The sequence below is a fragment of the Rhinopithecus roxellana genome, chromosome 2 (genome assembly GCF_007565055.1).
Source record: "Rhinopithecus roxellana isolate Shanxi Qingling chromosome 2, ASM756505v1, whole genome shotgun sequence".
NCBI classification, from domain to species: domain Eukaryota; kingdom Metazoa; phylum Chordata; class Mammalia; order Primates; family Cercopithecidae; genus Rhinopithecus; species Rhinopithecus roxellana.
In genome coordinates this window covers 130,689,527-130,707,695 of record NC_044550.1, presented here as the reverse complement: position 1 = coordinate 130,707,695, position 18,169 = coordinate 130,689,527, and the positions used below count along the sequence as shown (strand labels likewise).

Sequence of the window (18,169 nt, the reverse complement as noted above, 5' to 3'; positions counted from 1 at the left end):
AGGTGATGAAGTCATGAGGGGTGAGCCCTTGTGGACTGGGGCCCTGTCTGAAAGGCCTGAGGGAGCTTGTTCACTCCTTCCACCGTGAGGACCCAGCGAGAAGATGCCATCTATGAAGCAGAGAGCAGCCCTCACCAAACACCAAATCTGTTGGCACCTTGACCATGAACTTCCAGCCCCCAGAACTGTGAGAAGTGAATTTCCACTGTTTATAAACTACCCAGTCTAAGGTACCTTGTAGTAGCAGCCGAAATCGACTAAGACAACCACCATGCTAAGAAGACACTATAGCACCCAGACTTGGGACTGGAAACGCAGGGTCACTGTGACAAAATGGCCCCCAGCAGAGAAGCTGTACAGCCAGGCAGTTCGGGGGACCTGGAACATAACTGAGGGGGAGTGAGGCAGTCAGGCCTCAGGGCAGGGCACGGGGAAGCCAGTCGCGTTTCCACCATCTACGCTGCTTCAGTGCCACCACACACCGGGGTTCTGTGGGGATGAGCTACTACAATGATGTCACAAGCCCAGGGACACGGGACCCCAAACCATGGCTTGGCCGCCACGACCCACATCACGGTGGCCTGTGGATGGCACTGACCATCGCTGAACCCCCTCCAGCTGAGAAGCACTGCAGCTCACGTGGGCTGTGGAGTCCGGGTCGGGTCAACTCTTGGAAGGAGGCAGCCGCACCCAGCACCTCTGGCCAACACCAGGTCCCAAGGCAAATGGGCCCACGTGGCTTCAGCACAGGAACCTCTGTGCCACCTGTCACTTACCATCCCAAGGACGGCAGCTGCCTTGCAGGTGGCGGGCACCAGGTACTGAGCGAGGATCTCGTCTTCTGAAGGGTGCACCCTTCGCAGTTCTGTCAGCGTCACATACATCAGCTCAAACTGGTTGCGCTCAGTGAACAAGTCTGAGACCACCAGAAGCTGGAGATGTGGAACACCAGGAAGCAAGGGGAGAGCAGCACTGTTAGAATCCAGGCAACGCATCCAGAACGCCGCTACTGGCAAGTCGTGTTCTTACACCTAAGAGACATTACTGTGCAGGACGCATGTGTGCGTCTGTGTGTGGTGTACGTGTGTGGTGTGTCTGTGTGTGTGCGTAGTACACATGGTGCATGTATGGTCTGTGTATGGTGTGTACATGTGGTGTATGTGCGTGTGTGGTGTATCTGCGTGTGGCGTGTGTGTGGTGTGGGGTGTGTGTGCATGTGCATGTATGTGATGCGTGTGGTGTGTGGTGCATGTGGCATGTGTATGGTGCGTGTGGCATGTGTGTGGTATGTACGTGTGTGTGCATGTGGCGAGTGTGGCATTGTGTGTGGTGTGTGTGGTGTGGCATGTGTGTGCCGTGTGTGCGGTGTATGTGGTGTGTGTGTTGCATGAATGTGGTGTATGGGCTGTGTGGGGTGTGTGGTGTGTGTGTGACATGTGTGCTGTGTGTGGTGCATGTGGTGTAAGTGTGTGTGCACGTGTGGCGTGTGTGCGGTGTATGTGGTGCATGTGGCGTGTGTGTGTTGTGTGCATGTGGGGTACGTGTGCATGTGGCGTGTGTGTGTTGTGTGCATGTGGGGTACGTGTGCATGTGGTGTGTGTTGTGCGCATGTGGGGTACATGTGCATGTGGCGTGTGTGTGTTGTGTGCATGTGGCGTGTGTGTGTTGTGTGCATGTGGGGCACATGTGCATGTGGCGCGTGTGTGTGTGCATGTGGGGTATGTGTGCATGTGGCGTGTGTGTGTGTTGCGTGCATGTGGGGTATGTGTGATGTGATGTGCGTGTGGTGCATGTGGTGCGTGTGGTGTGGCGTGTGTGTGTGTGCAGCGTGTGTGTGGTGCATGTGGTGCATGTGGCATGTGCCGGTGTGAGGGGAATGGGAAGGCTCACTTACGGATCGAACCACCTCACTGATCAGGATGGCTGGGGTTCTCCTGGCTGAGTTGGATGGCAGGATCCAGCGGCTGTACAACTCAAGTAAAAACTGCGAACAGGAATGGATGTCAACTCCAGCCCGGTGTTTCCTGTAGAATATGCAAGATGGGTATTTTCTGGGTACAGAAGATGAGAGGCTCATTTCAAGAAGCACCTCAAACAAATCAAATGACTGATAAGAAATTTCAAATTTCTGTAGAAAAGAAAAAGGCCATTGGAAAACCTGGAGTTGACTGGAGATGTGGGTGGTGATGAAGGTGCAGGGGCGTCGGCCTCCTCCTCCTCCTCCTCGTCCCATTCCTCCTCCCTCAGGGGTGTGATGCTGTTCCCCAGCCACACAGAGTGTATGGACACCTGCCACAGAAACAGGGTGCTGCTCAGCACTGCAGCCACAGTGCCAGGCTCCTGGTGGGCGGATGCAGCCCCTGGGACTCAGTACATGCCTACCGTCGAACAGTCTGCCCCTTTGCAAGGGTCGTTCAGACACCCCAGGTTACAGGCAAGGGAGTCCACAGAGAGGGTGGGTTGGGGGCTGGACTGCTGCTGGGAAGGTCCAGCACACGCTAAAGGCCTGAATCAGGAGTCAGTCAACCCCAGGAGCAGCTGAGGAGGGTGACACAGAAAGAGGCTCTACGAAGGGACGCTTTCACTCCTAAGTGACATCTGAATGCAGTCCCCAAAACACGGAACCAATACGTGAGATTTCTTTTCCAATCTCCCTCACTGGCAGTCATTGTGGTAAACCCCAGGCCAGAGCTTCCCCGTGCCTCTGTGACCCGTGCTCCAGATCACACAGCCGTCAGCACACCTCGACTGTCCTCCCTTCTGCCTGGTTCTCTGGAAGCCTCGAGCACTTGGCACAGTGCTGTGGGCTGTGTGCCCATAAAAAGCTGTTCTCCATCATCACTGGCACTAGGCCCAACTCACGTTCTTGGCACCAAGGGCCATTTCCCCGCTGGGACCCAGCACCCCCGCAGGGAGTGGGCGGGGAGTCTGTATGAACAACTCTCAGGCCAAGGAGCAGCCCCTGTGCTCCCCACACCCAGACCCATAACTCCCACCCCTCTTTCCTAAAAGCAAGCAGTGGCTCAGTCCAGTGGCATCTGGAGCTGAACGTCCCAGACAGGGCAGGGGTGGCACTATACTTCAGCCCCAGTACAATCCCATGACAGTCGGTTTGCAGACGTTGGACACAGGGCAAACATCGAAGGATGTGGGCAAATGCAGTGAGGCGGGGGGAATAGGGATTATCTCGGGCACAGACCAGTGTCCCCAGGCCCAGGACAAGGCCACAGGCACCCAGTGAGCTCCAGGCCTCTCACTCTCAGCCTGCCCTTCAGAAACACTTCCAGGAAAAGCACAGTGCGTCCTATTGGCCACGTCCACTTAGCTTGAGGTGGAAACATCTGTCAAAGGTGAGAGGACCGAAGAGTGTGACTTCTTTTTCCAACTATGTCTAGAAAAATACAGGCTGGTCCAGCAGCTCCCTGCCTCCTGTCACTGAAACCAGCAGGCACAGAACAGGACAGTACAGGGCACAGAGCAGGGACAGAAACAGGCATGTGACATCATGGGGTTTCTGCTGTGAAGGCTGCAGGCCAGGAACTCAGAAGAGGAAACTCTCAGAGCTCATAAGTGCTTCTACACACCACATTCTGACCCATTTCCACTGAAACAAAAGCTACCGAGAGAACTGTCCTGCACAACTGGTTTCACCAAACCAGGAACCCAGTGAGCGAAAGACACAGCACAGGGTGGAGGGATAGCTGCACGTCAGCCGGCAAAGCAGGCCCTCCCCTGAGCATACACCCGTGGGGCTCCTGCCATGGGCCATCATATGTAAATGGCCCTATGTTTCTGTTTACACTTTTTCTAAGTGACAGAGTATTGGTCTGTTGCCCAGGCTGGAGTGCAGTGGTGCAATCATGGCTCACTGCAGCCTCAACCGCTGGAGCTCAGGTGAGCCTCTGGCCTCAGCCTCCTAAAATGTTATAGATTACAGGTGTGAGCCACCACGCCCGGACCCTTAAATCCCTTCACTTACCTGAGGAGGAAACAGAAGCACAGACCAACGTGACCTGCCAGGAAGTGGCCGAGCTGTCTGCCCCCCCAACAACTGGCCACAGGGACACTCAGGGCCAAGCCTGCAGCCCCCCACAACAGAGCCCTTCATGGCATCTACTTCCTCCTGAGCATCTCAGCTAACTCCACTCTGTCCTCACCCCTTTTGGTGTCTCACGGTCCTTGCTTAAGTCCAACTCAGGCCCTCTCACTGTCTCTTATATACATCTCTATCACTACATGTGAGGTCTCTTAACTACTTTCTAGAATAAAGAACATAAATAAAAACAAAAGTAATATTTCCTCTGCTTGTGGGACCTAGGAATAAAAAGGACAAAAACAATGAACATTAAAGATTTTTTTTTTTAAAAAAGTAAAACTTCCTTTCACTTAAAAAGTGCACTGAGCTTTTCTCCTGGGTGTGTTAAGCACCGAAGTCTGAGGACAGAAACAGGCAGAGGCCTGGTGAGGCGCGAGACTGACCTGGCCGAGTTTGTAGCTCACGCTCCCCAGCTCCCGCTCGGGGTTGATCTGCAGCAGCAGCTTCTCGTGGCTGATGAGGGCACCTGCGAACACCAGCACCCTGAGTCCTGATCTGCACAGGGGCACAGGGCCGCAGGCCCACCTCGTGCCAGCCCAGCTCCTGCCCAGACAGGCACACAGGCCTGAGCCACCTGCCCTCGCCACTGGCAGGAGGGTCCAGGTTGTGCAGAGACCTGTGGGTCTTGGGGGTTTGTCACTTTATAACCCGTTAAGCTGGCAGGGCCAGTGGGCAAGCGGGACTCTGTCGCTTTTTCTCTATGACATATAAGACTGTAGCATTCACCTGTCACCCCTCAGCTCCCATCTCTGTGAGTGGGAACTGGTTGTGGGTTGAGCTGCAAAAGCTTAGGAGTCAGCAGTTGCAGGTGAGCTGACAGTCCAGGCAGGCAAGCTCTCTGGAGGACCCAGATAAGCATCTGTGAACAGTGCTTTCCAGAACCCCACCTCAGTGCCCAGGCTGAGCAGATACAGCCAGGAGCGAGAGCAGGATAATGCCCCCACTCGACCTCTCACATCCCCCACGCCCCAGGCCAAACAACCTCCTCATGTCTTTCTGCTGGGCATCCCCCCAATTCCCAAACAACAGCCTCCAGCCGAATGTCCCCAGCTAACCCTCTGCCAGACCCCAGCATCAACTCGCCTCCTCCCAAGGAGCCTCCACACCCCCTTCCCTGGAAGCACTTGCTCTCCTTGGAGCTCCAGGAGCTGCCTATGTATGCCCCCAACCCACCTCTGTGCCCCTCTTTTCTGCCGTCTACGACAGGTCATTGCTCCTGGGTCCTCCTGACCTATGAGCTCCTTGAAGGCTGGATCCATGGCCCTCCAAGTGCTGTTTATTTCAATGCCCTAATAAACATCTGAGGGTCACAGACACTGCATATAACACATTGCATGTCCACACAGAACTTTCTGCAATTAAAGCCTTCAAGGTGCTTAACCTCCTAAATAACCAGGGAATCACAAACCTCTATGCTAAAATACTGTTTGGTGAAAAACGTGCATCCCCAGATCCCCACACAACTCCCTTCTTGTAAACCAGGTGACAAACTCTGATGCCTGTGATAGGGCAGGCACACAACTGGAAGGCTTGGTGGGAGAGTGGGCACCGACAGACAGGGCCCAGGGAGGGGAGAGGTGCAGGGAGCGGGGTGCTCAGGCCCAGCTGTGCCCCGCCCTGCAGCCACTGCCATACCTGGTTTCTTAGGAAAAGCTGGAGATTCAGCTTGTGTAGATGAGCTCGGTTGAGTTCTTAACATAAGCAACTCATTCAACTTTTAAATCCTGCTGTTCTTATAGCCCGTGAGAATTGACTGGCAGGAGATCATGCTTCTAATTCATTTCCAGATTTTATTTCCTCCCTGGGCCTGAATAAGACTCCTGCTTATGAACGGGGCAGCATATTTAGCACCACAGCCTCCAACGAAACCACACTCAGGTCTTCCTGCATAACTGGTGTGGTGAGCACGCCAGTCTTTTCTCATCCCAGCCCAAGTACAGCCATCCCCCACCCTTTCCCTCAGGTACCTGTAGTAGCCGGGGACAGAGAAGGGACAGGATCCCACGCCTGGTATAAATGATGGGTGGCGATGTTCTCTCTCTTTGAAACCATTGCTTGAATCTCTTGCTCTACAATCCCTCTGATAATGCTCAGCTTCCTCCCAAACCTACATTTCAGAAAAAAGGTAAAGAGTGTTTTGTTTCCTTCAAAATCTTACAAGTGAAAAACGCCAGAACTTTCCCTCCGCTTTGCCTAAAGGAACCTGGTGTAATACCAAATGAAACTCACTTCCTAAGTGAGCGCCTGTCCATGAGCCCTTAGGTGGGTGTTCTACTACTTGCCCACTCATTCTTGCTCTGCTCATGTTTACCCCTAAATGCTCAATAACCCCATGTCAGTTCCCGTCGCGTTTCCAGCTCCTCAATGGCCAAGAGGCCACCTTTGGGTCTGCACCACCTGCACAGGCCACATGGACAGTGTTTTCAATTCTAGCAACAAAGGAAAACAGCCTGGGCGAAGCTGCTGGATGCTTCAGCGGGGACCCCACCGTCCCCAGCACCCATTATGTCCTGGAGACACGTGGGAATTCAAGCAAACCTCGTGTCCAGAGCTTTCAGAGGCTTGTTCCGGGGCTGCTGCTCCAAGCAGCTCACAGCTGGGTTGCCGGCCACAGGCACGGTCATTGCACTGAGCACCAGTGAGGTGATGGCCTGCACGGCCAGGACGTTGATCTGTGTCCTCTCTGTGTCTTCCTGGAAGAATAGCCCACAGGTCAACAAGAACAGCAAGACACCCACAACCAGCTCTGAATGCAGAACCCAGAGTCCACCCTGCCTCAAAGGGAGGAAGAGGAGCCCTAAGTGCTACCAAGGGACTTCTGTCAGGCTGAGCTCACGGGGCACGAGGCACGGCCTCTGCATATACGGGCCCTGAAACAATCTGATGGGCAAATGCCCATTTTTCAAATCAAGGACTCCTTTGGGCACAAAACTCCAAACATGAATTATTTTTTGATAAATTACCCTTGAATTCCTTCATACATTTCAGAGGCTTTGCTTATGACAACCTGTTAGCTTCTATGGATGAATTTAAAGACAATCTTGATGAATTGTGACATATGTCTACCCTCCAAACTGTCATTTCTTTGAGTTTATACCACACCTTCTATCAGAATCAAGGGCCTGCATTCCACAACTTCCCATTCTGCTGGCTTCGCTGTGCCAGAGCACAGTTACTCTTAGTATCACATTAATGTAATGTACGTGAACACTTCAAGAAGCCTAATAAAATCTCTGCAAGACATTAGAAAAATGAAACCATGCCGGGCGCAGTGGCTCACGCCTGTAATCCCAGCACTTTGGGAGGCCAAGGTGGGCGGATCACGAGGTCAGGAGATCGAGACCATCCTGGCCAACACAGTGAAACCCCATCTCTACTAAAAATACAAAAAAATTAGCCGGGCGTAGCGGCGGGCACCTGTAGTCCCAGCTACTGGGGAGGCTGAGGTAGGAGAATGGCGTGAACCCGGGAGGCGGAGCTTGCAGTGAGCCGAGATCGCGCCACTGCACTCCAGCCTGGGGGCAGAGCGAGACTCCGTCTCAAAAAAAAAAAGAAAAATGAAACCATGTACTACTCACAGCCTTTATAAAGTGCCTTTTCATTTTAATTCAACCTATACTCCTCTGAATACCGATAAATAAAACTAAAAGATACTTTCCAGAAAGGGCACAATCTTATTGATCCTTAACATGGAACGCACCGTAATCAAATGCATTCCAGCCACTGGTAATCGCAGCCCCCAAACCTCAGTGGGCTTTGTCCCTGCTCTGGAATATCAGTCAAGACACCATCTGGCTACTCTTTCAAAAATAAGGTAGGAGAAAAAAAAAGAAAACAGTCTGCTGCCTTATTTTGTTCACCACCAAAGGCCTGCAAGTGGCCATAACTGTCCATGTGCCAACCAGCATGGGGTGTGGCCTTACTTCTGGTGGGCTCTCCTCTTGCTCCATCACGAGGGGCTGCGTCACCAGGACACCAAGGAGGGTGGCCCAAGTTTCTTCAAACTGAGTACGACTGGTCCAGCCTAGAAATATAAATGTTACACGAGACAGTGTCAGTGTCAAGCCTTCTCAAGCCTGTAGCGGAAAGCTACGCCGACACAGCACGGCCCCTGGAGCAGGCCCCACGCCAAGGGCAGTAAGTCCCTTAAACCTCACACAGGTCTATGACGCAGGAACACTATCCCCTCCATTTCATCACCAAGGAAACCGAAGTACAGACACCAGCTGCACTGTCCGAGGCACGTGAGAGGCAGGTGGCACAGGCCCAGGTCGGCCCTGGCAGCCTGCTCAACCCCCAGTGGTGCAGACACAGGGACAGGGCAGGGACACCCATGCAGGTGACCTCGCGCAAGGCCAGGGCCACTTCTGCCCCACTCACGAGATGGGCTAAAATATTCCCTGGAGTCCAGCCCTGAAACTGTACAGCTAGCTGCACAACTCTGTGGATAAAACTAAAGGCCACCAAACTGTCCGATTAGAGTGGGTGAAATCTGTAGTATGTGAATTCTACCTCAATAAAGCTGCTAAAAATTTAAAAGTCAAAGCAATGGTTCCTCTGACCTGTCTAGAAGAATAGATAAAAAAGAGTGTATCGAGGTAGGAACAGGGATTCAGTGAAAGCACATCTGATAGACCCTCCATTCCTATTGATGAGCTGCATTCGAGTGTACCTAACGAACAGTTGTTTCTGACAGCTGTGCTTCATGCCCCCATCACGATGTCTGAGGCAGACACGCCACTTGTGATAAGGCCAGAAAGACAGGATGGGGTGCTTAGGACAGTAGAACTAGAGAAATAGACATCGGGGTCCCTGTGATTAAACTGGGTGAAGAAAGAACAAGAGACAGAGAGAAGGAGAGCGTGCAGGACTGATTCAGACACAGATACAGACAAATAAAACAATTTACATTACAGGGAAAACAATGAACCAAGAGGAAGATGAGCATGAACAAAAGCAAGGACTGCAGCACAGTCTTGGGTCACGCACATCTGCCGGGGAGTTCAAGAGCGAGGGCACCCAAGTAAGCAAAGGAGTTCGTGTTAGGCAAGGGGGAGACCAATCTTCACAGTGAGGAAGAGGAGGAGCTCCGTGAGACAGCTGGCTTGAGGTTCCTGCTCAGGGTTCCCTTCGGACATTGAATTATCTAATTAACTAAAGGGGAAAGTAGACGCAAGGTGTCTGCTGCCAGAACCTTCTGGGATGAAAACAAGCCTCAAATTTGCAGAAGCCCGAAGGGCCTGGGGAGAAGACTGGACAGTGGAGTCAGGGTGCCCCTGCCAGACTTTCTAGGACAAGACAGGAACTTTCCAGGAAACATCACAGCAGGGCACAGTCACTGAGGACTGACTGATTACAATCCCACCACAAGATCACACCTCTTGCCATCCAATAGGGGCAAAAGTGGTGACTTATTCATTTAGACACTTATTTAGAAATAAGGAGTAACACTTGTTTAGAAATGTAATTTCTAGGCCAGGAGTGGTGGTTAATGCCTACAATCCCAGCACTTTGGGAGGCCGAGACGGGCGGATCACGAGGTCAGGAGATCGAGACCATCCTGGTTAATATGGTAAAACCCCGTCTCTACTAGAAATACAAAAAATTAGCCAGGCATGGTGGCGGGCGCCTGTAGTCCCAGCTACTCGGGAGGCTGAGGCAGGAGAATGGCGTGAACCCGGGAGGTGGAGTTTGGAGTGAGCCAAGATCGCGCCACTGCACTCCAGCCTGGGTGACAAAGCCGAAACTCCGTCTCAAAAAAAAAAAAAAAAAAGAAATGTAATTTCTAAATCTGCAACAATTCTATGAAATAGACATGACCCCCATTTTACATATGACAAAAACTGAGGGTCTCTAGAGGTTAGAAGGACTTGTTCTGTGCTGCTCAGCTAAGAAGGGCTGGAAGCAGACCAGGACCGTCTGAGCCCCAAGCCTGCTTTCTCCCCATGCTGCCTCTAGGCTCTGAGGAAGGCGAGTGCTAAGAGACTTGACTCCATCTGCTCCCGTCAGCTTGTTCCCATATGAGAAAACGCACCAGTGAGATACAACAGGATCAGACTGGTGAACACGAGAACACACTCCGAGACAAGTGCTGCCACGGTTGAGCCTAAATGCAAAATCTAAGGCAGAATTTGGCCTCACGTTGTCCATTACACATGAACTTTTCCTGACTTCAAACAAGCCCAGAATATAAAAAGCTGGGATTCAAGCCACAAAACACAGGAACTGGGATCTATTTTCTCAGTATAAAAGGAGTTTTGCCAACACTGCAAAATGTATTCACACAGGTTTGTATTATTATCATGCTTAAATCTTTTCTGGAGTCAAATGAGAAGATCCCAGTACTGGGGCTCTGGATTTCCTCCCAGTAGATGCCTGATGATGGTGACCTGAAGGAGAGGCCCCAAGAGTACCTAGTGTGTTGATGCGGTAGATGAACTCCTTAAAGACTTCCTTTTCCTGGAGGAACTCCACGGGGATCTCAGGGAATGCTGTGCCAAAATCCCCTCCCGGTTTGGGTAACCATCCAAGCTTCCACACCTGAGAAGATGAAAAGGAAGTGACATCACCCGAGTTGAGTTAGGACAGACACACTGTGAGGAAGCAGGAAGCCCCACTTCTCTCCACCGGGCTCCCTCCTCACTACAACACTGTCCCCGAGCTGGCACCTTCTCCCCCAGAAAACAGCTCCAATTGCTTCCTGGGACTTCCTTCCCCATCAAGTGGCCCTTCCAAATCTGCTCTGCCCTCCCACTTCCTGTCCTCACCCTGAGGCTGCTGGCACACCCCACTCAGGGAGTGCTGGGAGAGGCAGGCAGGAGTTAGACAGCACCCCTCGCCCACAAACAGCAGATGGTGTGTTAGAATAAAGGCAGGCGTTCAGTGAAGTTCAGCTCAGATATGTTTGTTGGCAAGCAGGCACGAAAATGAACCATACAGCTTATTTCTGTAAACTCTTAAGTACAGTTCTCTGTGCATGAGGTGATTAGACAAGCACCGTGCACAGAAGAATCCACAGGCAGGCTTGATGCTGTTCAAGTGGCAGGATCAGCTGAAGGTCTGGCCAGCTCAGCTGACATGCCTTCAGTGAGGTGACAGAGGACCCAACGGAACCCCAGGATTCCCGTAGCCCATCTACACACAGGCAGAGGGGTTCTATGATAATGACCAGCTAATCTCTCACCTCACCACAGGAAAGCCCTCTCTTTAAATCAGTTATGCTCCGCTGTGCTCCTCTCTGGTACCTGCCCAGGAGGAGACTGCAGTACCTTTCACAGCTGCCTTCCAGATGACCGCACTCAGGGAACTCCTCAATGCCGGTTAAGAGCTTGCTAGAGGAATTTTATCTACAGCATGCAGTCCGTCCTGGCATATCCTCAAGTGTGTTCCAGACGGCATGACCTCTAGACTGTGCCCTCCTACATGGTGTCCCCGAGCCCCTCCAAAGGAGCAGTTACTGTTTCAGAACCAGACGCTAACGAACCCACAGTGACTCGCTGTGCACCAAGAGTGGAGCCGAGAGCAACCCCCATGCAGCAAGGGTGACCGGCTTCTCCAGCACTCCTGCTGCTCTTCCCAAAAAAGCTTACAACTCCCTGTTCTGCAACTGCTGCCAGCACCGCCAGGCCCTGGCCTCTTCTTCGGAATGAGCTCTCCATCTGAATACCTTCATCCCCTGCGGCAGAACCCTCCTCAGCTCTCAGAATCAAACAATACTGTGTCCTTGGAGCAAGCCTCCCCAGACTCTCCAGCATACACACACACACACACGTGCATGCACACACAGGCAGGCACACACCCTTCTCAGGCAGCCACAAGCCTCTTCCCTGGGACCCAGCTCCATTGTCACTGACCTATACCTGCTGGCTCACACCCTGCCGGGTCGGCCTTTCTTTCTTGCCTGAGGATGTTGCAGTCCCTAAGGAACAGGTCCCATCATCTTATTTCAGCAGGCTGGTGGGGGATGATGCCACTTCACTGAGCAGAAGCCAGTCCCCTTCCATCAACCCTCACTCTCCTCAAACTAAGCTCTTCATGTTATCTGAAACAAGCGTCCCGATCAATAACGCCTACTTTTTTTTTTTTTTTTTTTTTTTTTTTTGAGACACTCTTACTCTGTTGCCCAGGCTGGAGTGCAGTGGCGTGATCTCGGCTCACTGCAACCTCCACCTCCTGGGTTCAAGCCATCCTCCTGTCTCAGCCTCCTGAGTAGCTGGGACTACAGGTACACACCACCACACCTGGCTAATTTTTAGTAGAGACGGGGTTTCATCATGTTGGCCAGGCTGGTCTCGAACTCCTGACCTCAAGTGATCTGCCCGCCTTGGCTACCCAAAGTGCTGGGATTACAGGCATAAGTTACTGCGCCCAGCAATAACACCTACTTTAAACCGATTCTGAAGACAACAGCAAAATTGTGTAGAAAAACACGAATTATTTCCAAAGGAAAATCTTACTCACTCGAGGGAGTGTGGTTTCTGGTCTGCCAGTAAGCAAAGTGGTCTAGTTGCTCTAGAATCAAGTCTAACACTAATCTCTTAAGGATGTGGGGCCTCAGTTCATTTTAGAAAACCCAGTATTTCTACTAGCGACCTCCACACATGGTGCCTGAGGAAAGCAGCCTGGCACCAGAACCACAGCTGGCACCAGAACCACAGCAGGCACCAGAAACACAGCTGGCAGCCTCTGGGCCGCAGGGACTCTGTCCTGCCCTCTCAGGTGGCCCAGCCCAGGGCTTACCCATGCGTTTCACCGTACTTGATCTTCTGCACGGAACGACCAGACTCACCAGTGGCGGCACACGTGTGTAGCTGTTGACAAGGGGCAGGCGGGCCAGGCTGACAACGATGTTCCTGAGCACTGACGTGAGAAACGCCGGCACGCCGCTATTCCTTTTATGACCCAAAGCCAACACCGACTGCAGAGACTCCACCATTTCTGCCACCATCTCACAGGCTGCGGTGATATACTTCGGATCTAAACAAGCAATGGTTAAGAGAGGACTTTTTAAAAAACACATTCTACATGCCCAGTGTAAGAAGCATGACCAACAACCAGCTGCTCAAGCTGTAATTGTGGAATCACCTAGACTGAGCTGGCCACTGAAAGCCTGCAGATTGTACCTCCATCATATCCGCCTATACCATACAATCCTCCCCATTTTCTGCTGGGATTGCTGGAATGGTCCTGAACCTGAGCTCTGGCCTTGGTTCCCAGCCCTCTGGCCCACCCTCTAGGACACTTCCTCTGCCCCTTGTCTTTCTCTGGTCTCCCAGGACCTGTGTCTGTCCCTCCGCTGGTATCAAAGGGCCACGCTGTCATCCTTGCTTCACTGGCGTTCCTAGATCAGAGTGTTTGAGGGGCTTGGGGCACGGTTCTGATGGAAATGGAAACTCCCAAGGCAGACGCCGAGGAACACGTCACACCCCTGGGAAGATCCACAGCATGCTGTCTTGAGTCTAGAATATCGTATCTATTAAAATATGATTTGTTGAGTCAGTGAAGGTGTAGTAAGTGGCTACTACCCACAGGCCACGAGATTCTACAGTTTGGGCAACTTCCTAGGGTAGAGAATGACTTCTCGTTGGACTTAAGCAATTAAGCCCCAGGCTAATGAGTTGGCTCGTTATTTATGGGATGACCTTTAAGAAGTAAGATCCTATCAAGGTGATGAAAATCAAGCAAGCTTCCCACTCCGGCCTACAGAGGGCCACGGGGATAAACACAATCATCTTCACCCAAACAGAACCCGCGTCAGGGCCCGCTGCTCTGGCTCAAAGCCCCGAGATGTCTCAACAGTTTCAAAGCAATGGAAATCTAACTAAAAGTCATAGTACATCTGTTGGGGATTCACAAGACTGTCATCCGTTCCAGGTGCTTGACATGGATGGACTCACTGATCTGTCTCAATCCACACAGTTGGCACTATTCTTATCCTCGCCCCAGAAGCACAGGACCAACAGCCTGAGGTGCCACTCGGCTGGAAGACGCAGAGTAGGGAGGTGAGTGTTTTCATATTCCTTAGGCAGCAACAAGAAATAATGAAATCACAAACTGAAGCCGGAAGGACCCACAGAGGTTCGAGATAAAAATTCAGAGAAGACCTTGGCTGTGTATGAAAATGCCACTGCTTCTGGGTCATTCTCTAATTACAAAACCTCGAACCGGGAACCAGAAGAAAAAAGTACTATGCAGAAGACTAAAGACAGGAAAACTCCGTCCATAACTAGGATTGCACAAAAGCTGGGAGAAAAAGCCCAAAAGCACTGGCGCACTCATGGTTAAAAAGGTGTGTTTCCTGAGCCATGGAACACGGAAAAGATGCCTGATGCTCCCAGTAAGGGTGCTGTGTAAAGTGCGTGGACAGGCCCCAGGTGAGGCACCCCCGTCTCTGTGGGACAGGCTACAGGGAGCATTCCCTCCAGACACTGGGCTAAAGAAACTGAAGTAGCCCCAGCAGCCTAGGGGCCCTGGCAACAACAAAAGACACTTGGCCAAAAAATTTTCCTCTCAACAGGCATTGCCACCATTTTCCTAGTAAAATACCTACTCTAGAATTGGGAGGAAAGGGCATGAAAAGCCGTAGTATATGTCTAAGTCTATAACTGGCTTAAATCACTGGGATTTGGATTTACTTATTTATTTATTTTTTTCTGTAGGAAAAGCGGAATTTTCTTTTAAATATCCACCAAAACAGATGGCTGAACCTGACACTGAGGTTACTGAATACTCATGTGGGAAACATTTATTTATTCATTACCACTCAACGAAAGGTTGTTGCTTGCTGACCAGGGGCCAAGTATTAATTTCTGAGAACACAAAGAAGACAAACCCGTTCCCCGCCCTCAAGGAGCTCAGAGTAACTGCGTGTGGAAAGTGCTCAGAGTAACTGTGTGTGGAAAGTGCTCAGAGTAACTGCATGTGGAAAGTGCTCAGAGTAACTGCATGTGGAACGTGCTGGAGGGAGGGGAGGGCTTCCCCAGAGGCATCCCAGCTGGTCTGTAGGGTCTGAGACAGCCGCATGCATAGGGATAAGGTGAGACAAAAGAGTGTGGCAAAGCAATGGACTAAAGCCTCCCAACGGCGAGGGAGAAGCAGCAGGACACAGCTGAGCTACGGTGCGCTTCCAGGAGTGCACACTCACCATGGTGCACGTCTTTGTGAATGACTTTTAAGTCTGGGAGGAACCACATGTAAGAAAGCATGGGTCGAGACTTACTCTGTGTGTTTGGATCTACTTCCTCCTCCTCCTCTCTGGAGGCTTTTGGGGTATTTGTCCTTCTTTCTGGACTAAGAAGCTGCTCTCCAGGCTGCACTGCAACTAAAATTACAACAGAACAAGCAGAAGAATTTCCACAGACTTCCATCAGTGCTTTTCATTCAAAATTTTACATTTGTGCAGCCTCACAAAAGTTCAAAGGGATAGACAGATGAGCCTAAATTTCTTAGAACCAATTTTAGACAGACAATATTAGACTGAGGTAACAATCTCTTGGTTAGTGGTATATGTCTGAAGATTTGTACTTCAGATTTCATTCAGATTTCTAAGTCCCTCGACTGTCTCCTGTTGGCCATCTCTCACCCCGAGGTTATTATCAGACAGCTCAACATTCATTACTACCAAAATCATCTCTATAACCCCCAAGAAGTCTGGTTTTTAAGTACTAATCCCTGGATCTTTGTTTTCAAGCTGGCTACAAATGCACAGATGAAAACAATTATGAAACATCAAACCATCACTCTATAATGTTTAATTTGAGAATACGAAGCTTCAGAACGCCCTCTAACATGTAAACCATGATGTCCAATTTTTTAAAAATTGTGGCTAATAACTCTTGTTGAGGATACTGTTCCTTGAAAAGAATAAGCCACTTTTATTTTACAGTACGTGAATATTACAGTGCAGTATAGAAACAAGCATTTGAACAGAAAACAATCTTCTGAATGTAATCTTACTAATCTTACGATCATATAAGACTAAATGCATAAAACAGTCAGCTAAGACGAAAGATCACAGAGACATAAAATTTAGAAGTAATTTTGAGGAAAGCTGAAATTCCAAAATCTAAATAAAATGACTAAAAAAGCAAATTCAAGGTAAATTCCAGTGTAGACTCCAATATATTGGAGAGTAAGAGATGGGGCCCAGCCCTTCCTAATGCATATTTTATCTACCTCTCCATCCCCAATTCCTAGCTTAGTACCTGGCAAACAGGCAGCACAAAATATAAACATGGTGAACTAGACAGGAACTAGGATAGGAACCCATTGTTCATGGACAGGGACTCACCGGCCTCCAGGATGAAGTGCACACAGTGGATGAGGGAGCAGGCGTGGGTCACAAACTCTGCGGAGGAGACCACGCTCCAGAGGCCAGGCAGCTGCAGGGCCAGGCAGCAGCAGTCCAGCCCTGCCTGGAGATCCAGACTCAGCGGAATCTGCTCATGGATCAAATGCCAGGACAGGGCCTAAAGGGAAGTACCAAATCACAGAATGCCCACTCGTTTACGTTCATTTGGGGAGGCCGTGTGAATCAGTTGTGGTGGAACCGTCCAAAGCATTGAGGGGAAGCGGGTCCAGATGCCCTTGCCCTTCCAGAAGGACAGCTCTGACCTGACTCCATTACATTCAGTCCTGACCCAGCTATTACCCAAGGTGCCAGTCCCCTCTCTGCCAGAATGCCCCCTTACTCTGCTGCCTCTCTCTCCTTCAGCGCTGTGGGCTCCTGTAGAAATCTCTCCTGGGCTATGTGGCCACCAGGCCAGAGGTTCTTCCCTGGGGCCCCCACAGCACTGGGGCTTGCCTCTGTCATAGCCTCAGAGGTTGAATTTGAGAGCGTGGGTTCTAGGGATAGCAGGCCTTGAGTTCAAACGCCAGAATGGCTACTTCGTAGCTCAGTGGACCTGGGCAAGTCACTGAAATTCTCTAGGCCTCACTTTCCTCACCTGTCAAATGGGAGTAACAGAGCCTATCTCACAGGGAGTTGTGAGAGTCAAATAAGAAGATGCGTGTAAAGTATTTTGTCCTGCACACAGCAGGCACATAATATAATTGGCAGCAATCACCCTGTGCTGTGATCACACGCTGACTTTCCCACTTCCCCACTAAGCTGAAACCTAAAGGACAGGGATCACAAACCATCTGACTCCACGTGGTTCAGAATAAGGGTGTATTCATCATTTTGTGAGTAACGGCACTGATGCCCTTTGGACTCCTCCCTTTCTTTGGTGTGAGGTGGAGGCGGAGCCTCTATGGGTCTGCAAAGTGTGTCCCTGATGAGGGCAGGCAGCACAGCGATGGCCCTTTAAGGATACAGGCCTGACTTTAATGCATCCAGAATGTGTACACGTTTTGGGGGCTAATTATAAGCACCAACACAAACCAAGTATTCCCTGGCTGACATGTCCAGGCCAACTTAAGACACAAAGTGCCTCCAGATGATTATTTTTCAAGTCACTAAAATTACGATCCACGTGACATTGGAGGTGCAGATGAGAAGGGGACCTGGCTGACCTCACAGGCCACCGTGAGGAGTGGTGAGGCAAGGGTGAAGGATGGCTACAATAACTTGACGGTGACAAGACTTACTGCCAGGCTGAGATGGAAGAGTGACTGGATTGGTCAGAGCTCTTGCTTTTCAAATAAAACTGCTTTACCCTCTCCAGTCAGCCCCGTGTCCCCTCCCCACAGCAACACTGAGCTCCTGAGCTGCCTCTTACCTCAAGGGTTGCCACCACGAATTTCAGGGTGTCCTTCTCTTTCTCAGGAGGAAGGTGCAAGTGACTGGGCAGTTTGGAGACTGCCACCAGGTACTGTGCCAGGGCCCGGGCCAGAGTGGTCAGGGACTGATACAGTGCAGCATCCCCTGAAACAGAAGGCCCTCGTGGGTGGGTGCAAACGTGAGAACAGATGCAACACCTTCAAAAGGCAGTCAAGCAATTCTTTGAGAATCTGATGAAAGCACAAGACATTGTTCCTCAATGGCACATCTACACATCCGTCCACATGACTGCATGTAGTTTGGGGCTGCATCTCCCCTGAGGTCTGGCCCAGCCTTCCTCAAGGGCTTAGAGC

At 51.0% G+C, this 18,169-nt stretch overlaps 1 protein-coding gene across 2 annotated transcripts in view; it reads right to left on the bottom strand.

The window, feature by feature from the left end:
* The window catches only part of HTT (huntingtin), a 155,816-nt gene that overhangs the window by 12,073 nt on the left and 125,574 nt on the right, over positions 1-18,169 (bottom strand). For both annotated transcript variants that reach the window (XM_030920084.1, XM_030920090.1), the window contains 12 exons: positions 17,815-17,960; positions 16,386-16,563; positions 15,315-15,416; positions 12,885-13,072; positions 10,510-10,636; positions 8,020-8,120; positions 6,635-6,789; positions 6,064-6,203; positions 4,480-4,562; positions 2,159-2,289; positions 1,895-2,024; positions 777-932 (listed from right to left, as the gene is read on the bottom strand). In XM_030920084.1, coding sequence (XP_030775944.1) covers positions 777-932; positions 1,895-2,024; positions 2,159-2,289; positions 4,480-4,562; positions 6,064-6,203; positions 6,635-6,789; positions 8,020-8,120; positions 10,510-10,636; positions 12,885-13,072; positions 15,315-15,416; positions 16,386-16,563; positions 17,815-17,960 — 1,637 coding nt within the window. The remainder of the gene's footprint in view (positions 1-776; positions 933-1,894; positions 2,025-2,158; positions 2,290-4,479; positions 4,563-6,063; positions 6,204-6,634; positions 6,790-8,019; positions 8,121-10,509; positions 10,637-12,884; positions 13,073-15,314; positions 15,417-16,385; positions 16,564-17,814; positions 17,961-18,169) is intronic.